The sequence below is a fragment of the Podarcis gaigeae genome (genome assembly GCF_964106915.1).
Source record: "Podarcis gaigeae genome assembly, chromosome: 2".
NCBI classification, from domain to species: Eukaryota; Metazoa; Chordata; class Lepidosauria; order Squamata; family Lacertidae; genus Podarcis; species Podarcis gaigeae.
In genome coordinates, this window is record NC_139679.1 from 82594413 (window position 1) to 82621330 (window position 26918).

Genomic DNA, 26918 nt, shown 5'->3' on the forward strand with positions numbered 1-26918 from the left:
ATACCCCCAGTTTAATAATAATAATAATAATAATAATAATAATAATAATAATACCCAGAGATTGTTTAATTAGGCAAAGGCCTGGGAGAAGAATGTTTTTGCTTGGCACCTGAAGATATCTAGCGAAGCCACCAGGTGAGTCTCCATGGAGAAAGGATTTCACAAGCAGGGGGTGAGATTGGGGTCTGTGGATTTCTTAAAGGGCCTCCTACCTTTCCTCCCATAATTCAAGTACAGTATGCATATATCAAAATTGACAAAGAGTCTTTGGACACCTTAAAGGTCAACATATTTATTACAGTGTAAACCTTTGGGAGTGGAAGTCTGCTTCATCAGATGCATGAAGATGTCCTCTTTTTACAAATATACAGGCACAGCCAGGCTTGCAGCATCAAAAACCACCACACAACATCACAGTGTGTGGGTGTTGCTGTGTCATTGCCAGGGATTCGCTACTTTCCATCCTATCAAAAGTTCAGGTATGTTCTGTAAGTAGAAGACAAACTGGTCAAGCTCTGTGCCATAATCTCAGTTCAAGTACAATGTGCTCATGATATTGGAGTATGAGCTTTTGAATAGTTAGGATGTTTGAACAGCAATTATTGCCCCCTAGTGTCTTTCAAATTATATCTACGATGTTACTTGCTGTATTTATTTCTGGTGCGTTGTTAATAATATTACACAAAACCTACCCAAAAAAGAAAATTAAGCAGGAGACAATGAACAAGTCTGTGTATTGTAATCACTTCCTTATTTAAGCATTTTGGGAGGCTGAAGTCAAGGCCTTAGTGATAAAAGTGGGCATAATCCTTATCATCATGATAGCAACACAGTAAGATGTTTGAGTTGTTCAGTATGTTGTTCAATATGCTGAAAGTCAGAGCCTCCCACTCTAACTGAGACAATATTGTGTAATCTGTTTAATTAAGTGGATTTCTCACTCTTAGCATCTAAGTAATGCTTTATTGCAAGGATATTTATTTTAATTAGATTAATTTCCATGCCCTACTTTTAGTTTCTAGTTGAATGACATGTAGCTTTACAACGTGATTCCCAAAGAAGTTACAGTTATCAGGATCTGCATATGCAGCCCAGTATTATGCATGTTTACTTGAGTGCTGTTGTACTCAGGTCTTGTTTGTGAGGCTCCTCTAGGCATCTGGTTGTCCACTGTGAGAACAGGATGCTGGACAAACTGGGGCCTGACTCTGATCTTATGTCCTTGTTGGATGTACTCCCAGGTAACTGTGCTGAGTACTCTTCTCAGCTACAACCCTATGCAACAGTGACCCCTTATCCCCCCTAGCTCCACCTGCCTCCACTGGTGGAGGCATTCCACTGTCAGCTTGTTGTTGTTTTTTAATATATTTTTATTAAGATTTTTAAACATAAATGCAAATATAATGAACAATGTAACATATATCATGACATAATTTCTTAACTTCTTTGGACTCCCTCACGTCTCCCGCTCCCACTTGCATCATTGTTAATTCTTGCCCGCAATTTATCATCTTGTTTACATTCTTATGTCCCATTCATTTAGAATATAATCTAATAATTCTCCCGAAGGTTTATGATTTTTCCTCAATCTCACTTATCATCCTAATTGCATCTAATTTAGTGGTGGTCAATTATTTATGATCTAGCCTCCATCTTAACATTCAACCAAATTACAGTGCTTTTTAAAATAAATCTTAAATTTCTTCCAATCTTCTTCAACCTTCTCTTCTCCCAGGTCTCGGATTCTGCCGGTCATCTCGGCAAGTTCCATATAGTCTATCAGTTGCATCTGCCACTCTTACAGTGTGGGTAGATCTTGAGTTTTCCTCCACTGTCAGCTTGAAAGCCTCACCAGCACAGAGTACATCAGTGTGTCTGCAAAAACAGTAGGTAGAAGCTACCACTGCTGCCATCCCTGCTGACAGTAGCCAGTGGAAAACTCTGAAACAAGGCATTTCAAGGCTGTGCTGACCAGGCCCAGGATCTTGGCCACTGGATCTTGAGGTGGCCCTGCTGTTGTCACATGATCACTGTGGGTCTGTTCAGACCTATATGCTGCACTAGCCTCAGAGCTGACAACAGCGAAGAGGCATATTTCCCCTGCTCCACCACTTCCACCCTGGCTGGTATAGCATAGAATTTGGAAGGCCACCACCCTATTCTCCCTTAGCCCAGCAGCGGGACTTGACTGACTGTGGCCTGCTAACTGTAGCCTTAGCCATCCAGTCTACAATTATGTTGCCACATGATCACTCCTAAATGTAGATTACCTTATTTTTTGTGTGGGGAGGATAGTAGAGCCATGTAAACACATGAAACAAACTGATGTAGCAAAGGTAAAATGTACATGGATCTTACAGAAATGATCTGAGAAATTGGAAGACTGGTGGAGTGGAACTCTGGACACAGCTAATCCACAGAAGACTTAGAAAATGGAATGGAGGAAATTGGTTTGCCCTTCTCTTTAAATTTGATAAATTGCAATGATGTCAATGGAATCTTTTGTTCTGTTACCTTTCCAGCCTTTACATATAAATGATGGGAAAACAGTGAAGAACTCTGATGGGATTAAGATGAACTTTCAGCATATTTACCCATCTATGCCAGAATATTACCTAAAGCCCTCCACACTAATAAATCTAAGCCCTTCTCGACAAAAAGCAACCTTTTAGAAAGGCACCTGCAAACATGCAAAGTTTGCTAGGTCTGAAGTCTGTTCCCCACTTTTGAAATGAACCCACCAATGAGGTAATATGGGAAGTGGATCTTGGTAATGTTTTTATTTTATTTTATTTTGATAATCTACTATTGAATAGTCTCCAGAGTACTGTTGTAATCTTTCCGCAGTGACGTCAGTGCAGCAAATCGCTACAGTGATTTAAAAATAGTTTGTTCTTTGACTCCCCAAGCTATTGTGTGTAGGCTGGGTGGAAGGGGGAAATAGTTATATTATAAATGTAGTTTTGGGTAGAAGTGGCCATTCTTTCTGATATGCACAATGCTATTACTATACAGTATAACTCTACTAGACTGATAATAATATAATAAGTTAATTAACAAAAATAACAAAGATAGTGCATAGCGTACAATGTATGATCTTATGCACCCTTCCTGAGAAAGCATTTTTTCTATGAATGTGTAACTGATGTTGCTTTGAAAATTTATATGCTAATATAAAATAACTAGTTCTTAACAACCAGAAACAACGGCTTCATCTTGGCTTTATTCTGCTATTGCACCCTGGTGACTGGATTTTATGGACGTGCTGCTGCTCAAAATTGTCATATGAATGCTGTTTTCTGAAATGAGTGTAAAATGCTGTTTTTTTGGGGGGGGATTTAATTAGCCGTTCAGTTTGAAATATTATAGGTTAAGCTGTGTGCCTTTTGAATATTTCTGCTTAATTTTGTGCAATTTAACAGTACTATATACAGAAAGCTGTTTTATTATTTCTTACAAAATGTTGTGTTTTACCCAAACTGATAGGAACTATATCACTGAATTATACCATGACTGATCTCACTATTTTTAATGGAATACCAATGGTTTAGGGACAGCCAACATAACCTGCTAGGGCAGGTACTTCAAATGCACATGAAGTGGGTAAGCCAGAGATTTGATTTTGAAATATTTTAAGGCATTCAAATGAATGTTACATTTTTATTAAAGGATTATTCAGTGGAGCATTTTATATGTTCCATTTCATATTTGTCCTCCCAGTGCTTATCAGTTGTAATTAATACATACTTTTCATGATTTATCTTTCTTTAGTGAAGGAAAAATAATTATAGGATTTAAATATTATTAATAACTAATTTGATAAGAAAAAAATGAACACAATAAAAATATATTGATCTCTGAGTCCAGATTACAGCTGTTGACTTAGTTTCTACCCTGAATCCCTGCTCTTCCCAAATTCCTGTTTTTCTATTTTGGCCAATAATAAATGCAACAAGCGCTGATCAGTATGTTCACTCTGTAGGACAGTATAATATTTCAAGTTCGTCAGGTTGTCTACTGATTTGAAGGTTGTTGCTTTTTTAAACAGCATTTTGTCAAACACCGAGGCAAAACTCAATTTTACACGAGATCTCAACTTCTATCAGACTTTGGCTCTTTCTTTCTGGTTCCTGTAGCTTAGCACACGATTCATTTGCCTACCTGCTCGTCATTGGCTGGTGGGTGGATGGGCATGCATCGTGCCATGCATGGTGTTACATCACTGAGGATCGATCCAGACTTCGCTTCTGTGGGTGAGATCGTCCCCTAAGTAGAGTTCCATTCAGGGAATGCTCCCTCTGGCGATTGTAGGAGATGACTTCTGCTGATTCGCCCTGCCACCTCCCATGCACCCTCTCATACTGTTCTGGAGGATGCGGGGGTGGGGGGGGTGGGAACCTCCAGAACAATATGGAAGGTGGTGCAGGAGGTTGCAGGGAGAGATGGGAAATCAGGAGAAGTTGCCTCCCAGGCATGATCTCTCTACATCTACAGAAGTCTAGATCCCCACCCACTGTGAAGAGGAGAGCAAGTAACTTTTGATGCCTGGTTCTGCTGTCAAGCAGCTTCCAACAACTCATGTATAATAGGAAACATTTTTGCCGTAAATGAATAAATGCTCTGAAATCCTTCTGTCTGATCCTCAGCCGATTTTCTCCATGAGGTGACCCGGCTGTGAGCTTTGTTTGCGGCTCCTTTAAGTAGTAAATACTACAGATGTATATCAACTTTGTTTGTACCTCATATGATGAAGTGAATTGGGATGATTTGGGGAAAACTCAATTTCTGAGTTGGATTGTGCTTGTTAATAAGGCACCTTGTGGTAGATTAGGGATTCCCTAAGCTTCTAAGTGTCTATGTGGCTTTAGCAGACCGAATAAATATATGGCCATTTCCCTCCACACGCACACAATTCAGAGAAACAAAACCAAGCTGACTTGAAAAACACCCAGAGCTTGGAAGGGAGGGGTTGAGGAATCTTTATCTTTGACATACATTTCTAGTTTTTGTTCAGTCAATTATTTACCCAGGTTACTCCAATCCCAGTGATTTGGGAGAGGGACTAAAAAGGTGTTTGGTTTTTTAGTTGATCTATGCCTTCCCCTATGCAAGTCAATTGTATTCCCCCAAACTGGGGACAGGACAGAACAGAAGGCTCCCCAAAACCCAATAAGTTTAGTGGTGCTACCACCACCAAGTTTACTAAATATTCACAACTGGGTGCAAGATTGTCTATCAGCTAATCAACATGAAAATATACCTGAAATTTCTATAAAGTAATACTTTGTTTTCTTTCTTTTTTTAGCGTCTTGTTGAAGCTGCAGAAGATGCTCATTTGAAACATGAATTTGATGCTGATTTACAGGTAGGAAAAAATATATCTTTTTGAGGTTAGTATGTTGAATCCAAACATTCTGTTGTGGAAAGTCACCATTCATGGAAGAAGAGATCTGCTCACAGATGGACCTTTTTTCTATGCGTGGAAGAGGGACCTTCTTTTGCTCATGGTGTAGAAGCTTTGGATACAACTAATGGTCATCTGAAAATACAGTATCATAAAAGGCCTAGTGCCTTTATGCAATGAAGATGACTTAGTTATTTTGTAGGCTTATACTTTCATTGATTATGACAAGATATGGCTGAATTTTTCAGCAATGTAATCAAAATTTCCAACTTTGGGCAAGACTTCAAACTCTGGAACCAGAAGCATGAGGTGTAGTTGCAGTGTACAGTTACGGTATCTTGTTTTTGGGGGACTCACTTCTTTGCTGGAATTATACTTTTCTGTTCAGGTGGAAATGGTTTTATTTGTTTTTACAATTGCAATTCTTTTATCTCTTATTATAATGTGCATTATATTGCCTTGGGACCTTATGGTGAAGGGCAGACAAGAAAACTATAAATAAAATCTACTGGCAAGAAATTGCTTTTTAGGAAATTTAACCTACAGAGATGTAATTAGAGACGTGATGTTGCTCTTTGAAAAAGTGTTGAACTTCATGTTTAGATAGCCACTACTTAAACTGGGTCTAAAAGGCAGGGCAAGGCAATAATCCAAATGCTCTTTCATCTACTTGCATACAATACATTTTGGACTAATGCGTAGCAAGAAGCCCATGAGGACTTCACATGAAAATTAAGGTAGAAATAACAGTCCATTGGCTCAATCCAATTACCTTCCAGTGTAAAGGCCCCATTCCCATTGGAAACACAGCAAACATCTCAGCTCTCTTGAACTGTCTGGATTCATATTTTGATGAAATGGGGATGTGTATCCATATCCAAGACCAGCACTTATCATGTTGATTAGCTTATATAGTACTGAGCACTTGAAAACTGAAGCTGGAAAAAAAAATCCATTACTTCGCTTTTCAGTAAAGGTCTAATGTACTGTCAATCTACATTACATGTTGCGCAGTATTAAAACTGAACCCCAAAGGTAAAAAAAAACCAGAGAGCTGGTTTTAAGGAGCTATGGAAACTTTGGTATTTCTGTACAATTAGAAACAATATTAATCAATGGAATATTTGAAAACCCTTCTAAAACCACACAGGAAAAGGCTATTGTGCTTATGCCCTGTTTGCAGGCTTCCCATAGACATCTAGTTGTCCACTGTGAGAACAGTATGCTAGACTAGATCAGCCTGTGGTCTCATCCAGGACTCTTCTTATGTTTTTAAATGAATAGGATCTCTGATTTTGCAAACCTATCATATTTCCTTTTCCCTATATCCACAAGAAGCCAGATCTATTGCCTGAATAAACCAGCTGCACATTTATAGAACCCATTATTAAAGATGCCTTATCCCCACAGTTCATCCTCATTCCTTAAACCCTTAGGTTTGGGGAAATGTTGATGATCTTAGCACTTTCAGGTTAAAAGCCATTTGTGTTGGCAGCATGAGCCGCAGAGCCTAATCTCTGACAAGGCTTTTTGTTGTTTATTGTTGCCATGGTCCATTACAACTAATCAATTGTTAATCTTGGTTTCAGTGACCTCTCTGCAACCCTTGAAGGGAGATGGTTGTTCTTTATTTAACAAAAGGAAATCTCGTAATACCATCTGCTCAGTATAAAACAATGACCAGGTTGAGAGTGAAAGCGAGGCGAAGAGGACATTGTTCTTTCAGCAATTTTCCTTTGGAATGGGGAAATTTGTAAGAACCATTAGTGCTTTCTAGTAAGCAGGAAAGACTGTATTAGTCGTATTTGGATGAGCTTGATTTAGTATTATAACACTCTGGGAACTGTTTCATGGGTCCTCTCAGTGGTTTCACATGAAATCCTTAAAGCACAGTTAAAAGCGTTGGGATCAGTAAAAGCAAGACAATTTAGAAAGGCAGCCAAATACAAAAAGAGAGAGAAACTTAAACGTATCAAAGTGGAACCAAAAGGTTTTTGCCATCTTCCTTGGCAAAAAGCAACTCAGCGAAAAGCAGTTGCATGGCTGCTTTGACGAGCTGCCTGCACTGCAGGTTCTAATTGAACTCTAGCGGCACAAAAAAATGAGAGAGTTGTTGTATTCAGTTGTGTGTCTCCATTCACAAAAGGTTCTTCCAAATAATACAGTGCTGGTAAGCCCTATCTTCACCCAGATGTTCATTCAGATACATGTCTGAGTGTTCCTCTGACTTACACTATAGCCTGAGATCCAGGAAGTGATGTGTGTGTTTTATGGTGCTCACTTGCACGGTTTTCATCCTCATAAAAATGGCCTCATGATCCTCTTTCAGGACCCTCTGCAGATGTTACACCACTTTCATTGAGAGCCCATGAATATAACTAAATATGCACTGATAAAGAGGAAATCCTGTAATATTACTACTTTTTGTCTATTGTGAAATACCAAATTCAGAAAACTGCAAGCAGCATGTTCACCATGTCCCCAGCCATCCCTCTCTGTCCCATTTTGTACATTTATTTCCCATATTGTTTTTGCTTCATATAGGTAAAGGTAAAGGACCCCTGACAGTTAAGTCCAGTTGCAAATGACTCTGGGGTTGCGGCACTCATCTCGTTTTATTGGCTGAGGAAGCCGGCGTACAGCTTCCGGAGGTCATGTGGCCAGCATGACTAAGCTGCTTCTGACAAAACCAGAGCAGCGCACGGAAACGGCGTTTACTTTCCCGCCAGAGCAGTACCTATTTATCTGCTTGCACTTTGATGTGCTTTCAAACTGCTAGGTTGGCAGGAGCTGAGACCGAGCAATGGGAGCTCACACTGTCGCGGGGATTCAAACCTTACAGTCGGCAAGCCCAAGGCTCAGTGGTTTACACCACAGCGCCACCCGCGTCCCTTGCTTCATATAATTTCTATGCAATAAAATGTGAGTGCAGCATTATTATGGTCCTTGACACCGGACCTATTTGAATTAATCACAGGAATCTATAGCGAGGGGCATAAATAAAGCTGCCTGTTATTTTAAAGAAATAAATCAGAACAGGGGATAGGACTGTCTATCTCACTAAAATCAAATACCATGTGCCTGATGAATGGGAGAGCATAACCTCAAGCATATCTGGATTTAAAGCTTTCCCTGGCTGCATTTGGCCTTGACAGAATTTCTACAAGGTCTAAGGGTCATGGGCACTAATAGCAATATCCTGGTAGCAGCTGAACTTTCCAAACATTCATGTTTCTAATGTCTGGATCATTGTTGCTTTTCTGTCAATTTCAGGTATTTTTCTAGGAAGCTAGGCTAGTGCCTTAACATCTGAGTAGATGTGTAGTAGTGAAAGGGTAGAATGCATCAGTTTCAACAAGAAGATCTGCAGCCTGCCGAACAGCATGGATGGCCCTCTGTGGGTGTAGCTCAAGATAGATCATTTGTGGCTTTTAAAAATTAAATCTACCAGCGGATAATGCTACCTATCACGTGAATTATCTTAAACTCAAGTGCTCAAGTAAATTCCAGAGATATGTTATGTGTTGTTGTGTTGTGTTGTGTTGTGTTGTATTGTTGTGTTGTGTTGTGTTGTGTTATGTTATGTGTTTTATGTTATGTTATGTTATGTTGTTATGTTATGTTGTTATGTTATGTGTTGTTATGTTATGTTATGTTATGTTATGTTATGTTATGTTATGTTGTTATGTTATGTTATTTCTTTATTGCATTTGCTACCTACCAGTTAATACAGGTATTGTACAGCAATAGAAATAAAAGAACCCCACCACATAATACCACGCAATACAGTACATACATATAGGGGGATAATACAAATTATAGTTCACCTGTCAAAGGCCAAAGAGAAGAGGAATCTTCAATTATTGCCTACTGTAAAGTGATGCTGACTTACATACTTCTGCGGTGAGGTAGTTCCCCCAGTTTTTTTGGAGGGGGGCATTGGGGAGAAAGCTCTGTCAACATACAATCCAAAATATGATTTTCCTTACCTCACCGTGAAAGTATGATTTTCTTGCTTTTCTTTGTGAACTAGAATATCATTATCATTTAACACTTATAAGATGCCTAACATTTTCTAAGTTGCGTACATATATTTAAAAAACAAGACAACTGCTGCCCACAGGATCCCCATCTAATAGACATGATACAAAAGGGAAGAGGAAAGCAAGCAGATTGCTGCATGTCTGTCAGTGAACACTGGAAATTTGCTCCTTGGCGCGGCTTCCGATTGGTTGCAAGAGCTTCTTGCACTCAAGTGGAATCTGCATTGGGCGTTTGAGTTCCAAGGAATGTTTGAAAACCAAAACACTTCTGGGTTTTGGCGTTCGGGAACTGAAACGTTTGGCAACGGAGCTGTTCAACTTCCGAGGTTTGACTGTATTAAACAAAGTGGAGAGCATCCATGATGTGCTCCTGCAAGGAGGTTGTCTACCTATTACTGTAAGACTAGCATTCAGGTTTGCATTGTTAGGAACCAGAAGCTAACTTAGGAAAGATATATCTCCATAAAGATAATTGAAGTACAGCCTGCTTTCTTTCAGAAACCCCCAAACCTTCATCAGTTATTTGACCACAGCCCTGTGAATTCTGTGTCCTTTGCCTTAATAGCAATTGCAGACAGCTAGCCAGCAGGTTGCTTTGACAGCATAAACAGACAGTGTTCCAGATACGATGTTTCTTTTTTTTTTTTGCAGTTTGTTTTTATTTTATTTAAAACACCACTGCTATTCGTTTTTTGGTAAAGAGGTTTCCAATGCATTTCTATAAACAGTTTTGCTTTACAAAAGTCAGCACTGAACAATATTCTTCCCTGGGTGCTATGTCAACTCCAAAACTGCAAAATGATATACGATGTTTCTTAAAAGACCCCTTTTTAACTGATTCAGAAATTGCATTAGTGCTTCCAGTTCTGCCATCCTGTAATGCCAAAGCAAGATCTAATTATCATATTTTTTGCTCTATAGGATGCACCGGACCACAAGACGCACCTAGTTTTAGAGGGGGAGAACAAGGGGGGGAAATCTCTCCCTCTCTGCGCAGCGCTCCTTCAGTGAAGCAGCAGGAGAAATGGAGCCCCTTCCATTTCTCCTCCCGCTTCGCTGAAGGGGCGTTGCACAGCTCTCCCTGCACAGTGCCTCTCCGGCGAAGCGAAGCCAGGAGAGCAAGAAGGATCGGTGCGCACTGATCCCTCTTGCTCTCCTGGCTTCAGCGTTGCTTTCGCTGAAGCCATGGAGCCTGCATTCGCTCCATAAGATGCACACACATTTCCCCTTAATTTTTGGAAGGGGGGAAGTGCGTCTTATAGAGCGAAAAATATGGTATACGGAGAGGTTCTGAAATCTGTTTGCTGAGCACTTTGTGAATACTACAAAGGTTAGATAGCTCAGTTGGTTAAAGCATAGTACTAACAATGGCAAGGTTGCAAGTTCGATCCCTGTAAGGGACAACTGCATATTCCTGCATTGCGGGGGGTTGGACTAGATGATCCTCAGGATACCTATCATTGTATGAGATGTTTAACTGTCTTTTCCCTATGATCAAGAGGCAATAACTGTCATTGCATCTTGACTGGTATGCACTACACTTGATTTCTTGTGTGTTGAGGCTTACTAAAATATGTTCAGAACACTATTTTAACAAAACAAAATATCCATAATTTCTACCTACCCATTCCACAAACTGTCTTAGCTCCCTGTTAAATAAATTTAAAACCAAAGCCATTTGAACACATGTTGGTTAATGTGTTTATATACTAAGATGTAGTCAGAGAATTATTTAGCTAGGTTTGGGCGATAATTTTAAAATGTTACACAGCAAGCCTAACCAGAAGTAAGTCCTACTGAATTCAATGGGTCTTAATCCCCAGGTGAGAGGAGTTAGGATTGCAGGTTTAGAACTTACAGTGAGACTGAACGAAATAAATGCGGGTTTCGGAGCGGAAAGTAATTGGGGGCTTTTCATGTTTTGATGTTAGAACAATTTGTTCACAACACAAAAGCTCTATTCATGCACCTAAGCAACAAGGTAGAGAGTCAACAGGTGGCAAACATTATGATGGCCAATTTTGCCTAGAGGAGTCAATTAATAAGTGGAAATTGGGGAAGGGGAGCTGCCACTGTAATCATGCTCCCCCCACAATGGAGTCGCTCTACCCTATTTAGATGCATGAACAGGACTAACAATCATTTTCAAAATATAATAGGGCTGAGAGAGATGTAAGGAATGTATATGAGGAGGAAAAATAGAGGTCAGTGTGCAATTATTTGCTTTAATCGAATTTTCTGTCTCAGAGTATTGCATTATATGAAAGTGAGTAAATGCGAGCAGATCACAGATGGTGGTGTTCAGAGCACTGTAACATACTTTGTAGGGGAACCTTACTGCCAGAGGGATTAAAATAGGTGAGGGGGCTGGTTCAACTTGGTGTTATAACTTGGTGTTATAGCTGGCAACTTAGGAGGACCTGCTTAAGGTCAGCATAGAGGATAATTTTGATTCAGTCAACATTTAAATGCAAACCTACCTAATTCACAGTTTCAAAGACAATATGCAAACTAAAACACAACCATCCTTTGAAATCTGCACTTCTCCAAATTCTGGAAGACAGTTCTCCCATCACATAATGTGAACAAAATGCGCATGTTAAAATGTGCGTAAAATGTCTACATTTGTGAAAATAACACAGTGCTTTATATTAGAGAATAATGCTTTGGAAAAATGTGCATGTTAGGAAATTATTTGCACTAAATTATGCCTGATTTTTTGTGATGCCTTTTTTAAAAAATAAATAAATCACAAAAAAATGAAAAATTGAGAGATTGGTAGATCCCTAGTATGAGAGAACTACTGGTCTTTGAGACTTACCTTTTGCCTATAAAGGGAAAGCTCTGGAGAACGAAGAGATGAAAACTCATGTCATAACTTGCTGGGGAAAAGCTTGGAACAGCTGTTAGTGCTGTCAGGGCTTGCCAAGTCTAGGGCTCTGCTCAGCAGAATGAGTAGGAAGGCTCCCAGATACAGCATGGATAATTTACCACATTCTGAAGCAATACACATTTCCATCTAATGAGTGGTTTGTGTGCCTCTGTTAAACCATTAAGCCCAGAGCCTAAAACAGCACCAATGGGATTGACATTTTAGTAGGAACTGGGAGCCACTATCAAAAACACAGTAGATTTGAATTCATTCATAACAGATCCATATGCTTTGTGAGATGTATGTGCCTATATGCAGGGTTTTCTTACCTTGTACGGAAAAAAAATGCAAACTGTTCCACTGGCAACCCAATCGTGTTCCCAAGTTTTAACTTCTGCTATTTAAACAACAGCAGTGGAGCATAGGACTGGGAATTAAAGTGGCATCTTCATCCAGCAATTAAATTCTACTTCAATCAATGGGTGTAATTTCCCAGTTATTTTGTTTGGGATCTGGAAGACTACATTTCTGCAATAATTCCTGCTATGGTGTGGCACAAATGGATGTTTCTGAACGTGACACTTGGCTTTTGTATGGAATTGCATCCCTTTCTGTGCATCTCAGAGTCTTGAGGCATAATTATGAATTCTCTTTTTATTACAGTATAGCCTATCTGCAAATGAACTCCAGCAGGGTAGCATAAAACTATATTATGTGAAATGACTTATACGCTCCTAAGTGATGATATCATGGCATTTACGCACAAATCTGATAATGAATATCGTGGACACAACCTTTGCTATTGGCTGCAGCATATACATTTCAAGCCCAGATTGAATATAACACCCTCCATATAGATATATCCATAGCTTTTGACTATTTTGATACTCATATTCATAAAAACGAGGTCAGGAAATCTGTCAAAGTGTCTTGATTTAAAAAAAGGGATCTCAGCTAACCCTTTTGTTATTTCCTTTCGTGATCTGCACATATATATTTCGATAGAGTTTCCTGATGGGTTTCTTTGAAGGGCAAGCATTAACAGATTTCTGTATCTGATTATCATTTGATGCATAATGGTGAGCTCTGTTTTCCATTATCATGTAGTCAAATGTATTAGTACTTTAACTTTCAAATGCATTTAGGGTTTCTCTTGGTTTTGCAACAGCTTACTATTGTTATACTAGTTTATGGTTAGCTCTATAATTTTAACCAGAGCAGGACACATTTTATGGAGTCAGTTGTCGGGTTCATGCTATGCTGTATCCACACAGTTAATTAACCATTTAGCTCTAGCTTTTTTGTTTTATTTTGTTTTTTGTAATAGGGCAACCTAGTACAGACTTACTACTTTGGTGTGTGAGTCCCCTTTGAAATGAAGTGACCCAGCAGATTGTGCCCTGTGCTTTTAGATCAAGGGGTCAGCAACCTTTTCAGCCGTGGGCCGGTCCACTGTCCCTCAGACAATGTGGTGGGTTGGGCTATATTTTGAAAAAAATATGAACGAATTCCTATGCCCCACAAATAACCCAGAGATGCATTGTAAATAAAAGGACACATTCTACTCATGTAAAAACATGCTGATTCCTGGACCATCTGCGGGCCGGATTGAGAAGGCGATTGGGCTACATCCGGCCCCTGGGCCTTAGGTTGCCTGCCCCTGTTTCAGATCATTAGAGCTGTGACTAAGTTGGCATTTAAGAGAAAACATTGACTTCCCCCTTAATTGCAGTGTGTTCATTAGCAGTGCTTTTTTTGTTCAGGAAAAAAATGAAGTTACCATTCAATTGTGCACTCAATTCATGAACTCTTGGAACAAAACCTGTTTAATTCAATTAGTTTAAAAAACAACAATGGCAAATTGATAATTTTGAATACATTTGGGCAATTTGATAAATGAGCACTTGAAGACTTCTGGCATTTACATAAAACATAAATTAGTGATTTGATTATTTAAAAAATGTGGAGTCCTGTCTTAAATGGTGCTGCCCTCTTAACATAAATATTCAAAGAGAGGGGAAAGGAATACCAAAGAAAACTGCAGTCCTAAACCTGCTAACCTGGGAATAAGCTTTATTTAAATCAATAGGATTTACATCTACATAGACTTTCACATGGTTGTGCTGTTAGGCTGCAGTCCTATATCTACTTAACTAGAACTCCTGGGAGAAAGTCCTACTGAACTCATTGAGATGTACTTCTGAGTAGATTGTGCTTTAATTGTGTAAAAGAGAACTCACAGATAAAGCCCAATCTCATTTACCCAGGTGGCCTGAGGATCTAGCTTGTCTTACTGGTAAAAAGGTTAAGTAAAGATTGTAGATGAGACACAGACACTCAAATCCAAAGCTCTACAGGAATTCCTGGGCACAAAAAGAACTCCCATATAAGCAAGAGCATCCTAATAATTCATCCTAATAATTTCTGTGGCAGAAATAGGCCAAGCGTACGTGTGTTTTTGTGCATGTGAAAAGCTGTCCCTGAAATTAAGCTCCAGGTAAGTTCCTGAACAGCCAACTCAGTCGTCATTGTCTTCTTCTTCTTCTTCTTCTTCTTCTTCTTCTTCTTCGGCGATCACTTGTAGCCAAGTAAGATTGTCTTCCATAAACACGATTTTAACAATGAGTCCGTAAGTGGCTGGGGAGGCCAATTCTGGACCCACACATCCTCCCACAGTGGGGACATTGATTTATGGGCGGGAGTTGATCACGGTGTGGATTTGCCAAGCGTGCCTTCCTCCTAGCATGTTTCTCCCTTGCATCCTGAGTTTGAGTGTCTTCAAAGCCCATGACACCTTTGGTAAAGGCTGTTCTGCAACCGGAGCGCTCGCAGACCAGTGTTTTCCAGTTGTCAGTGTTTATACTACATTTTTTAGATTTGCCTTGAGACAGTCTTTAAACCTCTTTTGTTGACCACCAGCATTACGCTTTCCATTTTTAAGTTCAGAATAAAGTAGTTGCTTTGGAAGATGATCACCAGGCATCCGCACAGCATGACCAGTCCAACGAAGTTGATGTTGAAGAATCATTGCTTCAACACTATAGTAGCCTAGTTTATTCAATACCTAGTTTGGATAATGATTAAATTTGGATCACTGAATGTTTGCTGTATTGGTTTCTTTTTTCTGTTTTATCATTAGAATGTTACGCATGCAATTATGCTATGTGAATTTGTCTCCATTCCCATATACCAGAAGCCTTTGACTCTTAGATTGGAAGGCCCCTTGGGATTGGGAAGTTGGGGTAGGGGTGACAGAATGGAAGTGTGTCTGTATTTCCATCTCAGCTTGTTATAACTGGATTCCTTTGTATTCTTTGTGGAATTTTCAGTTATCACTGTGTTTGTTTTGAAAATTGGATCTACTTTACTGATAGGGAAGTATCTATGACCATAACTTTAGTTTTGTTTCTGAAGCTCCTGAAATATGCTTTGAAAATCTGTACAGCCACCTGTGAGACCACACTGTTGACATTTATACTTTCTGAGCTGTCATTTTTCTTAAATGTTAAGCAGTGCTTTTGTTGTATTTGCTAAAATATAAGTATTGCAACCATAGGTTTCTGTATCTCAGTCAAAATCAGCATTCCTTAGCAGTAATTAAATTTGCAAATGACAACTAATAAATCACATTTTTCATTTTCATATTCATCTTAACTGCTGATATTAATAACAGTGCTTTCACTGTTCACTGACTATCAGTGTCATTATATAGTCATAAATACTAATGCCAATTAACATGTCACCAGAGATGATAGATCTTTAATGTAATGACTATAGTTGAAATATTATTACCATCATTAAGAAAGAGCAGCCTCATAATGGAAAAAGTGAATTGTAAACACAAAGTCCAACCATAGTATTCAGTAGCTATGGGTAGCATTTAATTGCTGCTGCCATTTAATATCTGTTAAGTGCCATCTGTGTGCTAGGTGCTGCACAGACATGACACCATTTTTGAAAAAAGAAAAGATGTTCTTTACAAAACTGTGTGCCTGGTTATGCCAAGATGTCTTGTAGTTTACTGGGGGAAATGGAAACCACCACCCAGGACTCAGCTGGATTGGTAAAGAAAAAGTGATTTATATACATTGTATATGCAATATAACATTGTGCTACCAGGTGACACTGTGGAGTCCTGTTTTTCTCTACCTGTTTTCGCTGAAGCTGAAACGCTTCTTTGATGTGTCTAGATTCAGCCTCAGGCAGATAGAGTCGGACCAAAGCAAAGCAAAGCTTTACGCAAGTCAGGACCACAGACAGCTCCCAGTTGGCCTGCTGACTGAGATATGGAAGATGTCCCAGCAGCGAGCTGAAGCTAACTGAAGTCTCCAGTAGACTGGCAAAGTTGTATTGTAGTTGGCTCTAAAGCCTTGGCTGTGCTCCTTTAAGTGAACCTTGTCTGATTCTGCAGGCACTGGCTTTTATGAAATGAAGGGGGTGGGGATGTTATTGGTGGCTTATCCTCTGGTCTGAGAAAGTTGGAAGGGCTACATACTCAGGCTAGGAAGAGGTGCTGAAGTTCCCCTCTGTCCTCTAGTTTAGCTGGAAACTTCAGAAGCATTTCTAAAACAGAACAGGGTCCAGGACACATAGTGGCATATGCATGATTAATGCATACATAATTTGTATGTGATACTTCCATTTGGTATGAGGTGCAAAAAACCTTTGGGTGAAGGGAAATGTTTTACGTGCAGGAAAGCAGGAGGAAGACACTCCTAAGACTCCACAAGAAAACCAGAAGAAATAAGGTTCCTTTCTGAGGATGGGATTTACCTTGAAAGTAAGCTAAGTTCAAAAAAGAACAGTTACTTGAAATCCCTACCCATGAGAATTTAAGCAAAATTTTCTCTACCCTTTGATAATGTTTGAATGCAGTGTATTTTCTTATTAATTGATGGGCAATAGCCAGGAAACAACATGCAATCTCTTTTGGAAGGTATTAAGAACATGAGAAAGGTTTTGCTGGATCAGGCCAAAGGCCCATCTAGTCCAGCATCATCTTCTCAATTTGGCCAATGGGAAGCCTGCAAAGAGGACCCAAGTGCAAGAACACTCCCTGCTCCATTGGTGATTTCCAGCAACTAGTATTTGGAGGGACTTGAGCTTTTCTTCTGCAAGTGAGGAATGCTTGAATGTCCTGGATGTTAACTTCTTGTGTGGATTTGGAGCATGGCCATTTAGTTTAGCACAGCACATTAATATTAAACTGGATGCAAGAAATCACTGCTCTTACACTCTTCTAAAGTGTGTGTGTGTGTGTGTGTGTGTGTGTTTGAACTTTCCCAACAGTTCCCATTAATAGAAGTAATTTGAGCACATTCTGCAGATGTATCTTTCTTCCTTAATATGCTTTTGAAACAAGTATGCATCATATTAAGTCAACAGAAAACCAAAATTGTTGGTTTATAAGACACTGTTTTATATTAACATAATAACTGTTGAAGTTATTGTGTTGAAGGGGTTCTCAAGCTTTGCGAATGCTTCCTTTCTAAATAAGCTTAGAGATTTAACTCCCTCACCACCATCTATTAACTTATTGAATCGTTTAAAACTCGGGCCAGCAGGGAATAATATGTAGCGTAATATCCTCAAAACATAACTTTTCCTCCATATTTTCATTAGTATGGGAGTTGCAAGGCATCCAAGTTCAATCTAGAGGAATGTAATGAATTACTAGTGAAAACAGTTAAAAGGCATTTTATAATACCACTAGCCACTAGATGCCACTGTTGTTTTATACCAGTACAATAGAATGAATTTTTATGTTTGTTTTAAAAAATAAGTCTTTAAAGAAGTCATGTAAGAGAATATGGGTGTCTGGAGCATTTTTGCTTTTACATTGCACTTTTGTTGATATAATTTCTTTCCTTCCACAACCAATCCCCCCCAATAGTTTATAGCATTTTCACGTGTACTTTATGCTGTGTTATATCTGTACGGTATTGTGCCGTTGTATTTGTCCTTGAAATTGCAGGATGCTGGCATCCCTTTCACATGAATGCCCTTCAAGTCATGTGCCGTTATAGTTGTACTCTTCTTTGTATCTATCTAAACAGGGATGTTCTCTCAGAATTCTGCCAGTATGACAACCTGGTATAAAAACACTACTCATAGGTTGCAACCTGCTTTTGAAGCTTTCCCCAAAGAAGAACGGGATTTGTAGTTTGTTAGGGATGCTGAGAATTGTAGTTCTGTTGCTCTGAACACTCCTCTAAATCTAAAGTCATGTGCATTTCAGAAACCTAACCAAATCATAGTCCAGCTGCAGAAAATTGGTGGTGGTGGTGGGCTTCATACCACAAGCATCTCTGCTGATGGTAGTTTTAGAATGGACCCCTGTAAGATTGTTCTCGCATAGGAATGGGGAACTTGGTTGCCCTCCAGATGTTGTTGTTGGATTCCAACCCTCATCAGCCCTGGCCAGCACAGCTAATAGTCAGGGCTGATGGAAGCTGCAGTCCATCAACGTCTGGAGGTCCACCCACAACATGGCTGTCTCATACCAACTAAGATCCAAACCAGACATCTCTGTGTTTGTTAAACTAGCACTTATCAGCTTGTCTGGAAAGTGGGTTGGAGGTTAACACCTTTTATATGCCTTATGTGGTCTACAGTACTCCTGTTGCTGTTTTCCCTCCAATGTTCTATATTTCTTTTCTTTTTTTAATGATGTGTGTGCCCCTTGAAAGGGCTTTTTAGTTCTGAACGCTGGCATAAAAGTATTGGAGCAGCAGAATAAATCCAGTAAAAGGAATGTACAGGGTAGGGGAGAGAAACTTTTCCTTCCCCACTACCCATCTCTGGACTCTGCTGCTTTTTCTCACTGCTGGTTGTATTGTGATATCAGAAACGGATTGGGGGAAACATCTTAAAGCTCTCCTCCCTTTGTATACTCTAAAATTTTAAACACACACCTAAACGTCATATCCGAATCCGTCAGCTTCTGTTTCGTAGGTCTAATTTGGCCCAAAGGCATGGGTAGAACAAACTGGTGAGAGGCCCCTTCCCTTGAAAACCCAGATTATAAAATGTATAATCTGAGGCCCTTTGAACTACATTTGTGAAGCTCCTTTCTAGGTGGAGCTTAGCTCCATCAGACAGAAAATGGAACGATGTTCCAATAAAGGTTCAAATTGTCTGACACTAAGTAACAATTGTATGACTTGAAATTATGTAGATTTCTGTCTGCCCCAATGAAGCCATTTGTTTATTTCTTCCTACATGTTATAGTAAAAGTTAATAGAAATTACTTAAAATATGTGACTCACTAATTCACTTGGGAGTGCAATCCTGGGATAAGTCCCATTCAATCCAGTGGTGTTTACTTAGGAGTAGACATGTGTAGAATTGCACTGTGATAATTTTTCTTTTAGGATACAAGCAAATGACACTTTTTAGTTGTGTGTCTATTTACTGTTCTGTAGCACAACAGTTAAAACTCTGATACCCCATTCTTAAACGCTTTGGGATTATTTCAGGAAAATTTAAATTTATTACCATTGTTTTTGACCTAGCAGGCTTTGAAGCTCAAGAACCCTTTGGGGAGTCAAACTGTGGGGCCAAAAATGGCAAATGTTTTGTCTTTTATGAAATTAATTCCTTTCAGAAGATAGATACAAAAATTTATGGGGAAAATCTGGGATCCACCCACATTTAGGATGTTGTGATTTACTTGCTGGGCCACCAACGTACTTGGCCACTAGTATACCCTCTCCCATTCTTTGATTATCCTTTTCCCTCGTATAGATTTGTCCTCTCTCCTTGCTTTTCCTTGTATGTGTGTCCTGCAAATACACAGCAGTGATGCACTTTGTGCTGCCGTTGAAGGCAGGTTACTGTGCATTGGATTGCATTTGCAATTTCGAAACACACGTTAAAACAGATCAAATGTACAAGAAGAGAAAGAGAGTCTGATAATTGGGTATGGAAATAAGGCATCAGACTCATGACACAGAAGACAGGAAAATGGAACTTTTAAGTGTGTCATCTTCTTAAAATTGAGCAATAAATGGGACATTTTAAAGTATGTAGGTCATGCTCTCCCCTAACCTAACTGTTTGTTTACCTTTTCCCACATGTGTAATGTAGTAAAACCTTATTACAATGGCTGAAAGTATGTGACTCAGTAATCTGTTTGGTAATGGCCTTCCGCTTACTCAGTAAGAGCTTTTTGTGGTCATCAGCAAATGGTACATCTTAATTTTGTATATATCATCTCTGCTGCACCACAACAGTGAAATAAATATCTGGCAGACATTACATATTTCCACTCTTAATTAAGCTAGATCTTGTTCCTCAAAATCTTATTAATTCAGAATGTTTTCCTCAAGTTTAAAATGGGAACATTATGGAGGAATGTCAAATAATCAAATAAAATCAATTTGCTGAAAATTTCTTTTATTGTCTAAAGGAAAGCATATGCAATACATTGAGTGCAACAGACACAAAAATCACTTATTCTGTCTCACAGTGAAAGACTGCAACCCTTAAGCCACCTGCAATTCTCTTACGGATGTTTAAGTGAAATAAGACCATAGTGGCATAATGACTGCATATATTGCTAGTTTGACTGTGTGCTTAAACAGCAACATGTATACCAATCCCTATACCTAAGAACTTGTAAAATGAATTCCAGATTTAGGGTATGTACAGTATTTACTTCTGTTTAAAATACTTATATCCTGCTTTTCCTTGAGCTCAAGGAACCACAGGTGGGAATACAGATGATCTTAATGCACAGGCAGACTCATATGGGAAAACGAAGTCAGATGCACTGGTTGTAAACTATTTATAGTTATAGAGACCCAAATTGAGGCTCTGAACCTGAACCCAGAAACAGATAGGGAGCCATTGCAGTTGTTTTAGCAGGTAGGGGGTGGTAACATACCAGGCTTCAGTCAGCAACCTGACCACCATATTTTGAAGACACTGAAGTTTCTTATCTTCAGATTAACCACAGCACATTGGAAACAGAGACAGTTTTTAGTCTTCTTGGGACTGCCTACCCCATTCCTTCCAAGGAGCATAGATGGCTGGAATTTAAAGGTGGTGGTTTGCTTCCAATGCACCACAGATTGTGTAACAAAATGTAGCTGGTCAAGGCACAGGTGGTTGAAGACGCCTAAAAGCTCTTCTGTATCTATGGAATCCTATAATATAGAACTCTTAACAGTTGCAGCATCTCCCTAATTACTTTTGGAGCTTTGAATTTTTATGTAAGGACAATTAATTCTTGATGCAGGCTGGGGCACCATAGCAAAAGTGATAGCCACATAATAGCTCCATACTGTAAAAGAGGGACTCGGCAGGTTTAGGCCCCAGCATCTGCACAAAGGTGCAGGATTGAAACAAAGGACCCCAATCCTCATAGAACATTTCAAGCACAGTGAATGAAGTCCACCTGACTGACAAGCTGACATGACCACATCCCTTAACTTGCTGCATCTCCAGTTGCTCTGTTAAATTTATTTAACAGAATTTATTTACTAGTAAATAAAACCTCCAAGCAGCTTAAAATGTATAACATATATATTCAAATAGTTAATAGATGTCCAGATTAAAACTACATTAAAAATAGAAATATAAATAAATTCAACAGTTTAAAATGTACATTATAATTACAGATCAGCTTTGCATGTCTGGGTCGGCTTGCCTGAACAAAAAAGCTTTTAGCAAGCACCGAAAAAATTGTTGTCTTCTTCTTCTTCTTCTGTGATACAACAAAGGCCGCCTACATAATGTCAATGGGCAGGGAGTTCCAGAGTTTAGGAGCTACCACACTATAAGATCAATTCCTTACAACTGAGGAATGAACATTATGCAGCCATTGTAAAAGTGCCAGTTCTGCAGATTGAAGTGGTTGAAAGGGCGTATATGGGATAAAGTGATCCTTTGAGTAAGCTGATCCTTAGCTGTTAAGGGCTTTATATCCTAATTGTAACACCTTGAATTGGGTCTGGTAACAAAGCAGCTGCTAGTGCAGGTCTCTGAGCAGAGATGACACTTGCTGAGAGGGACTCATTCCTTCTCAGCAACTGCACTGTAGCACTCTGCACTAACAGAAGGCTTCCAGACCAAATGCAAGGGAAGCCCAACAAAAAACACACTGCAGTGATCTAATCTTCAACACAGAAATGTGGCATTTAAACCAATGTAATGGGATACAAAATGGGGTTTCCTAGAACAATGAGAAGTAGACCCAGGTTGCTGTGTTTCCCACAGCTTCTGCTGAGAGAAAGAAATGGGAGAGAGAGAGAGAGAATGAGAGGTTTTCTTTTTTAGAAATGGTGACTGCAGTGTCTGTCGCAGAACTGCCACCAGCAGCCAAATAAAAACCTGAGAGAGGAACGAGAAGAAAGACACGCAAGAGCATAGGGAGTGATATCAGGGTGAGCCAGCTGACCCCAATAACTGTGTTGTGAAATGATATGACTCAAATAAAGGACTTTCAGTACAGATTCTGACAATGAAAAATGGGGCATACATTACTTCAGCTAGGGGAGAAAAAAGCCAGATTCCATAATTGTGTTCTGGCTTTGTTTGGATTTTCAGGGAGACAAATATGCACATGCTTGATTGCATTTTCAATGGGGAGAGGGGAGGGAATTCGCCAAACTATCTTTCAGTTCTTTCTACATTTTCCCACAGTATGAATTAATCACATTTAATAATACTAATTATATACTTTATACATACCAAATTCCTCTATAAACTGTGGAAAAATGTGAAGACATTTCCAAGCCTGGAGCAAGTTTGACAATGAGTCTGTGTATGTGAGTCCATAATTGTTTGCCATGTGTCATAGTCAGACCTAATTATTCTTTGCTGCTTTGCTCATGTGCTTTGCTGGTAATTTACACTTCCAGGAAAATAGTTGAGCAAAACTATGACATGGAAAGACATGGGCCTAAAGTAGAAAAATTAAGCTGAGGCCAGTTGGTTCAGTTATTCAGAAACATCTGATGTCCATGGCTGCATCAGAGTTTTGGTACTGATGGGCAAGAGACTTTTGTGATTCATGATAGAACCCAAAGCACCAACTTGGCAGAGACTATAAGAAACAGTAACCACAGAAAATGAAAGCCAAGTGTAAGGTGTATGTCAACATAGCCATGGGCCTGAGTTGCTCATTTTAAGTCTGCTTGTGGAAAGGAACAGACCATCGTCTGAATGCAGTTCCTGTCCACTATACAAAACTGTGTGAGGTCTGCAGCAGGTTATATGGCAGAAATGTCTGAAAGGGTGAAAGGTCAATGTACAAGCAGCTCATGCTTTTGTTCCATTGTGAGGAGCTGGGATGAAGTTGAAAGAGGACACGAGTGAAGTTTAACAAATCACTCTACATCTGAGGCCACAGCACCAACAGGAGGATTGTGGAACAAGCAGATGGAACAGGTGGTAAACCCTCAGATTCTGATGGTGCTATGAGGTCTCAGCACCAACAGTGAAAGGACCTTTTTATCAGAGAAAGGGATGACAGTGATACGAGTTTATGAAGGTGAAAATGAGCCCTCAGAGACTTGTAGTGCTCATCCTGCAATACTATGGGACATTTCCATGTCTGATGAAGAAGAATCTTATGTTTCCATTATAGGACAAAAATAACAGAAGAACCACCTTCTGGATCAGGCCAATGGCCCATCTAGCTCAGCATACTGTTCTTAGAGTGATCAACCAGATGCATGTGGGAAGCCTACAAGCAGGATTCTGACCCCGGGAACACTCTCTCATCCTGAGGTTTCCAGTACAGCAAGTGGTATTCAAAAGAGCATACGCTACATCAGGCTAGTAGACACTGACGGAGTTATCCTCCGTGAAATTGTCAAATCCTCTTTTAAAGCCATCCAAGTTGGCGGCCATCACTGCCTCTTGTGGGAGCAAGTGCCATAGTTCATACATGGCATGAAGAAGTTTTTTCTCTTCTCTGTCCTGAATCTTCCATTGTTCTGCTTCATCGGCTGTCCACAAGTTCTTTTAATTTTTTCTATCATGTCACCTTTCACTCACATTTTCTCTTAAGCTCAATAGCCCCAAATGCTGTAACCTTTCCCCATAGGGGAGTCACTCCACCCTCTTGAGCACTTTGGTTGATATTTTCTGAAAGTTTTTCAAGTTCAAAGTACCCCTTTTGAGGTAAGACAACCAAAACTGCATGCAGTATTCCAAATGTAGTTGCACCATAGATTTGTATAATTGCATTATACAAATTGGCAGTTTTATTTTCAATTCCTTTCCAAGGATTTAGCTAGATTGGCAAAGAAAAAGTGATTTATTTGCATTATATATGCAATATAACATGTTGCCACCAGATGGCGATGTGGAGTCCCATTTTTCTATACCTATTTTCCCTGTTTAAATTTATGTCACTTTAAACTGAAACGCTTCTTTGATGTGTCTATGATCCCTAGCATGGAATTTGCCTTTTTCACCGCTGCCACCCATGAAATGGGTGAGTTCCATGATGGCATCATCAGTTTCTATGAGTTCATTTTTTCCCATCTCCTGACCCATTGGGAACATTAAGGCCTATAGATATGAACCCCTCTAAGAGTCTTGCTCATTTAAGGCATTTATTTTGGTTTAAGCAGAAGGGGATCTAGTTATGCTAACAACTAACTATCTAATCGTGCAAAAAAACCAACAAACTCAAACCCCTCAGTTTTTTAAGAACTTTTTAGTACGGTACAGGCATGAATGGACAGACCAGTAAGCCTAGTTTTCTTTTGCACTTTTATTATTAGTAATTTTGGCCAAGACTTTTCTTACTCTTGAAACACTACAATGAAATAAGTGGTGCCTGTGAAAATGCTTCCAGAAGGTTGACATCAATAAATCTCATAGACTTGAGACCTTGAGTGCCTTTGGGCATTACAAATAAATAACAATAGCATGAATGCAAGAGCCTTGTGCCTCCTGTATAACAAGCGCAACATGCACACCTCCCATTTGGGTGACTGCAGGGGAGATGTGCAAGACCCCCATTCCCCACATTACATGGGAAGTGTAAGAAGTGTACTTCATGAAGCAGTGATCCACAGAAAACATTTCTTGCAAAATATGGCCATAGTAACACCAGACTCTTCCAAACTCTGTGCAGTAAGTCTGCTTCCTCCAACCTAAGCCTTAGAGCAAACCACCATAAACCCCCTCAAATGTACACCCCTTCCGAAATAGGCATTCAATTCCTACAAGCCCCAAAGACCTATTGACGGGAAATAAAATAAAAAAAGCATTAAAAGCAAAGTAATGTTGTAAGCATCTCTGTCTCTGAGAGATTTACTAATCCCCATGTTACAAACTGATGTGAAAGATTCCTCAGTGAACACACTACTCACTCTGGCATTTGCTGGCCAACAGCAAAAACTGAAAGAGCAAGATAAAATGAGAATTAATTTTACTTTAATGTCCCTGCAGACTTGGTGCTCAAGGCACTGCTATTAAACTACAAGCTTTGCAAGCTTCACATAAGCTACTGCCACTCTCTAAATCCCCAAGTTGATTTTCTGTGTGCCTTTAAAGAAAGGAAAAGGGGAGGGTGGAAAAAAAAAGTTGTGGCTTCCATTAGGAGACATAAATATCAAAATTCAGAACACTTGCATTAAGAAGAATGGTTGAAAATGTCTTTTTTAACAAGACACACAGGAGAGTGAAGATGTAATCAAGAAGAGGCAGAATTGAAAGCAGAAGGAAAGACACAGTTTTTTAAAGAGATGAGTAATAGTGTCAAACAGATGCCTATTTTATTGGGAGTAAGGATGTAATAAAACATCGGTTTCCATTCCAGTCCATGTTCGCTGCATGCAGCACTCTTTCTGTTCCAATGCAGTTTGGTTTCTAACAAAAACTACATCTTTCGTCTTGCTGTCCGCTGTGGTGGAATTTTATAAAGTAATTATCTTTTTTTCATTTTAATGCAAAGGAAAAGCAATGCAAATCTGTTTTTTTTAAATAAATATTTATTAAAGTTTTCCAATTTATTACAAAAATAAAAAAACAACAACAGACAAATACACATTTAGAACAAAACAAAATAAATATAATTCCCATTTCTTATTTCCATTACCTTATGTCCCGGACCTCCTCTCACCTCCCCCTTTTGTATTCCAGTTCAAATTCTTAATTCAGCAAATCCTTGTTACGACTTAGTATAGCTTATTTTAAATTATTATTCCACCTTTACATTACAGCTGGTAACCATTTAATTTCCATCCAACATCATTCTAACATTCATTAATTTCACAATATTTCTGTAAATAATCTTTAAATTTCCTCCAATCTTCTTCCGCCGACTCTTTTCCCTGGTCTCGGATTCTGCCGGTCATAGGAAAAACAATGCAAATCTGGAGGGAGTCATCAATTTCATATTGTTTGCAGACTGAAAACAACAGCAAATAGAGATTGTATTAGTTGTATTGGTTGCTGTTCTGCATATACAATATATAGCTGCACGTCAATAATGTTTTGCTCCCAAAACTTTCAGCAAGTGAATTAAGTAACAAAGACTTGATTTACAGATCAATCCATTGGTGAGCTCACCTAGGACTGGGGTTGGGACAGTGTTGGGAGAAATCACTGCCACCTAAGGAAAACTCTCTGTGCA

At 39.3% G+C, this 26918-nt stretch overlaps 1 protein-coding gene across 4 annotated transcripts in view; it reads left to right on the forward strand.

Moving 5' to 3' along the window:
- CACNA2D3 (calcium voltage-gated channel auxiliary subunit alpha2delta 3) overlaps positions 1–26918 on the forward strand; it is a 497583-nt gene that overhangs the window by 149844 nt on the left and 320821 nt on the right. For all 4 annotated transcript variants that reach the window (XR_014561264.1, XM_083726996.1, XM_083726997.1 and 1 more), the window contains exon 4: positions 5306–5365. Coding sequence is in view for 3 of the 4 variants with exons in the window: in XM_083726996.1 (XP_083583122.1) it covers positions 5306–5365 (60 nt within the window). In the remaining variant the exon portion in view is untranslated. The remainder of the gene's footprint in view (positions 1–5305; positions 5366–26918) is intronic.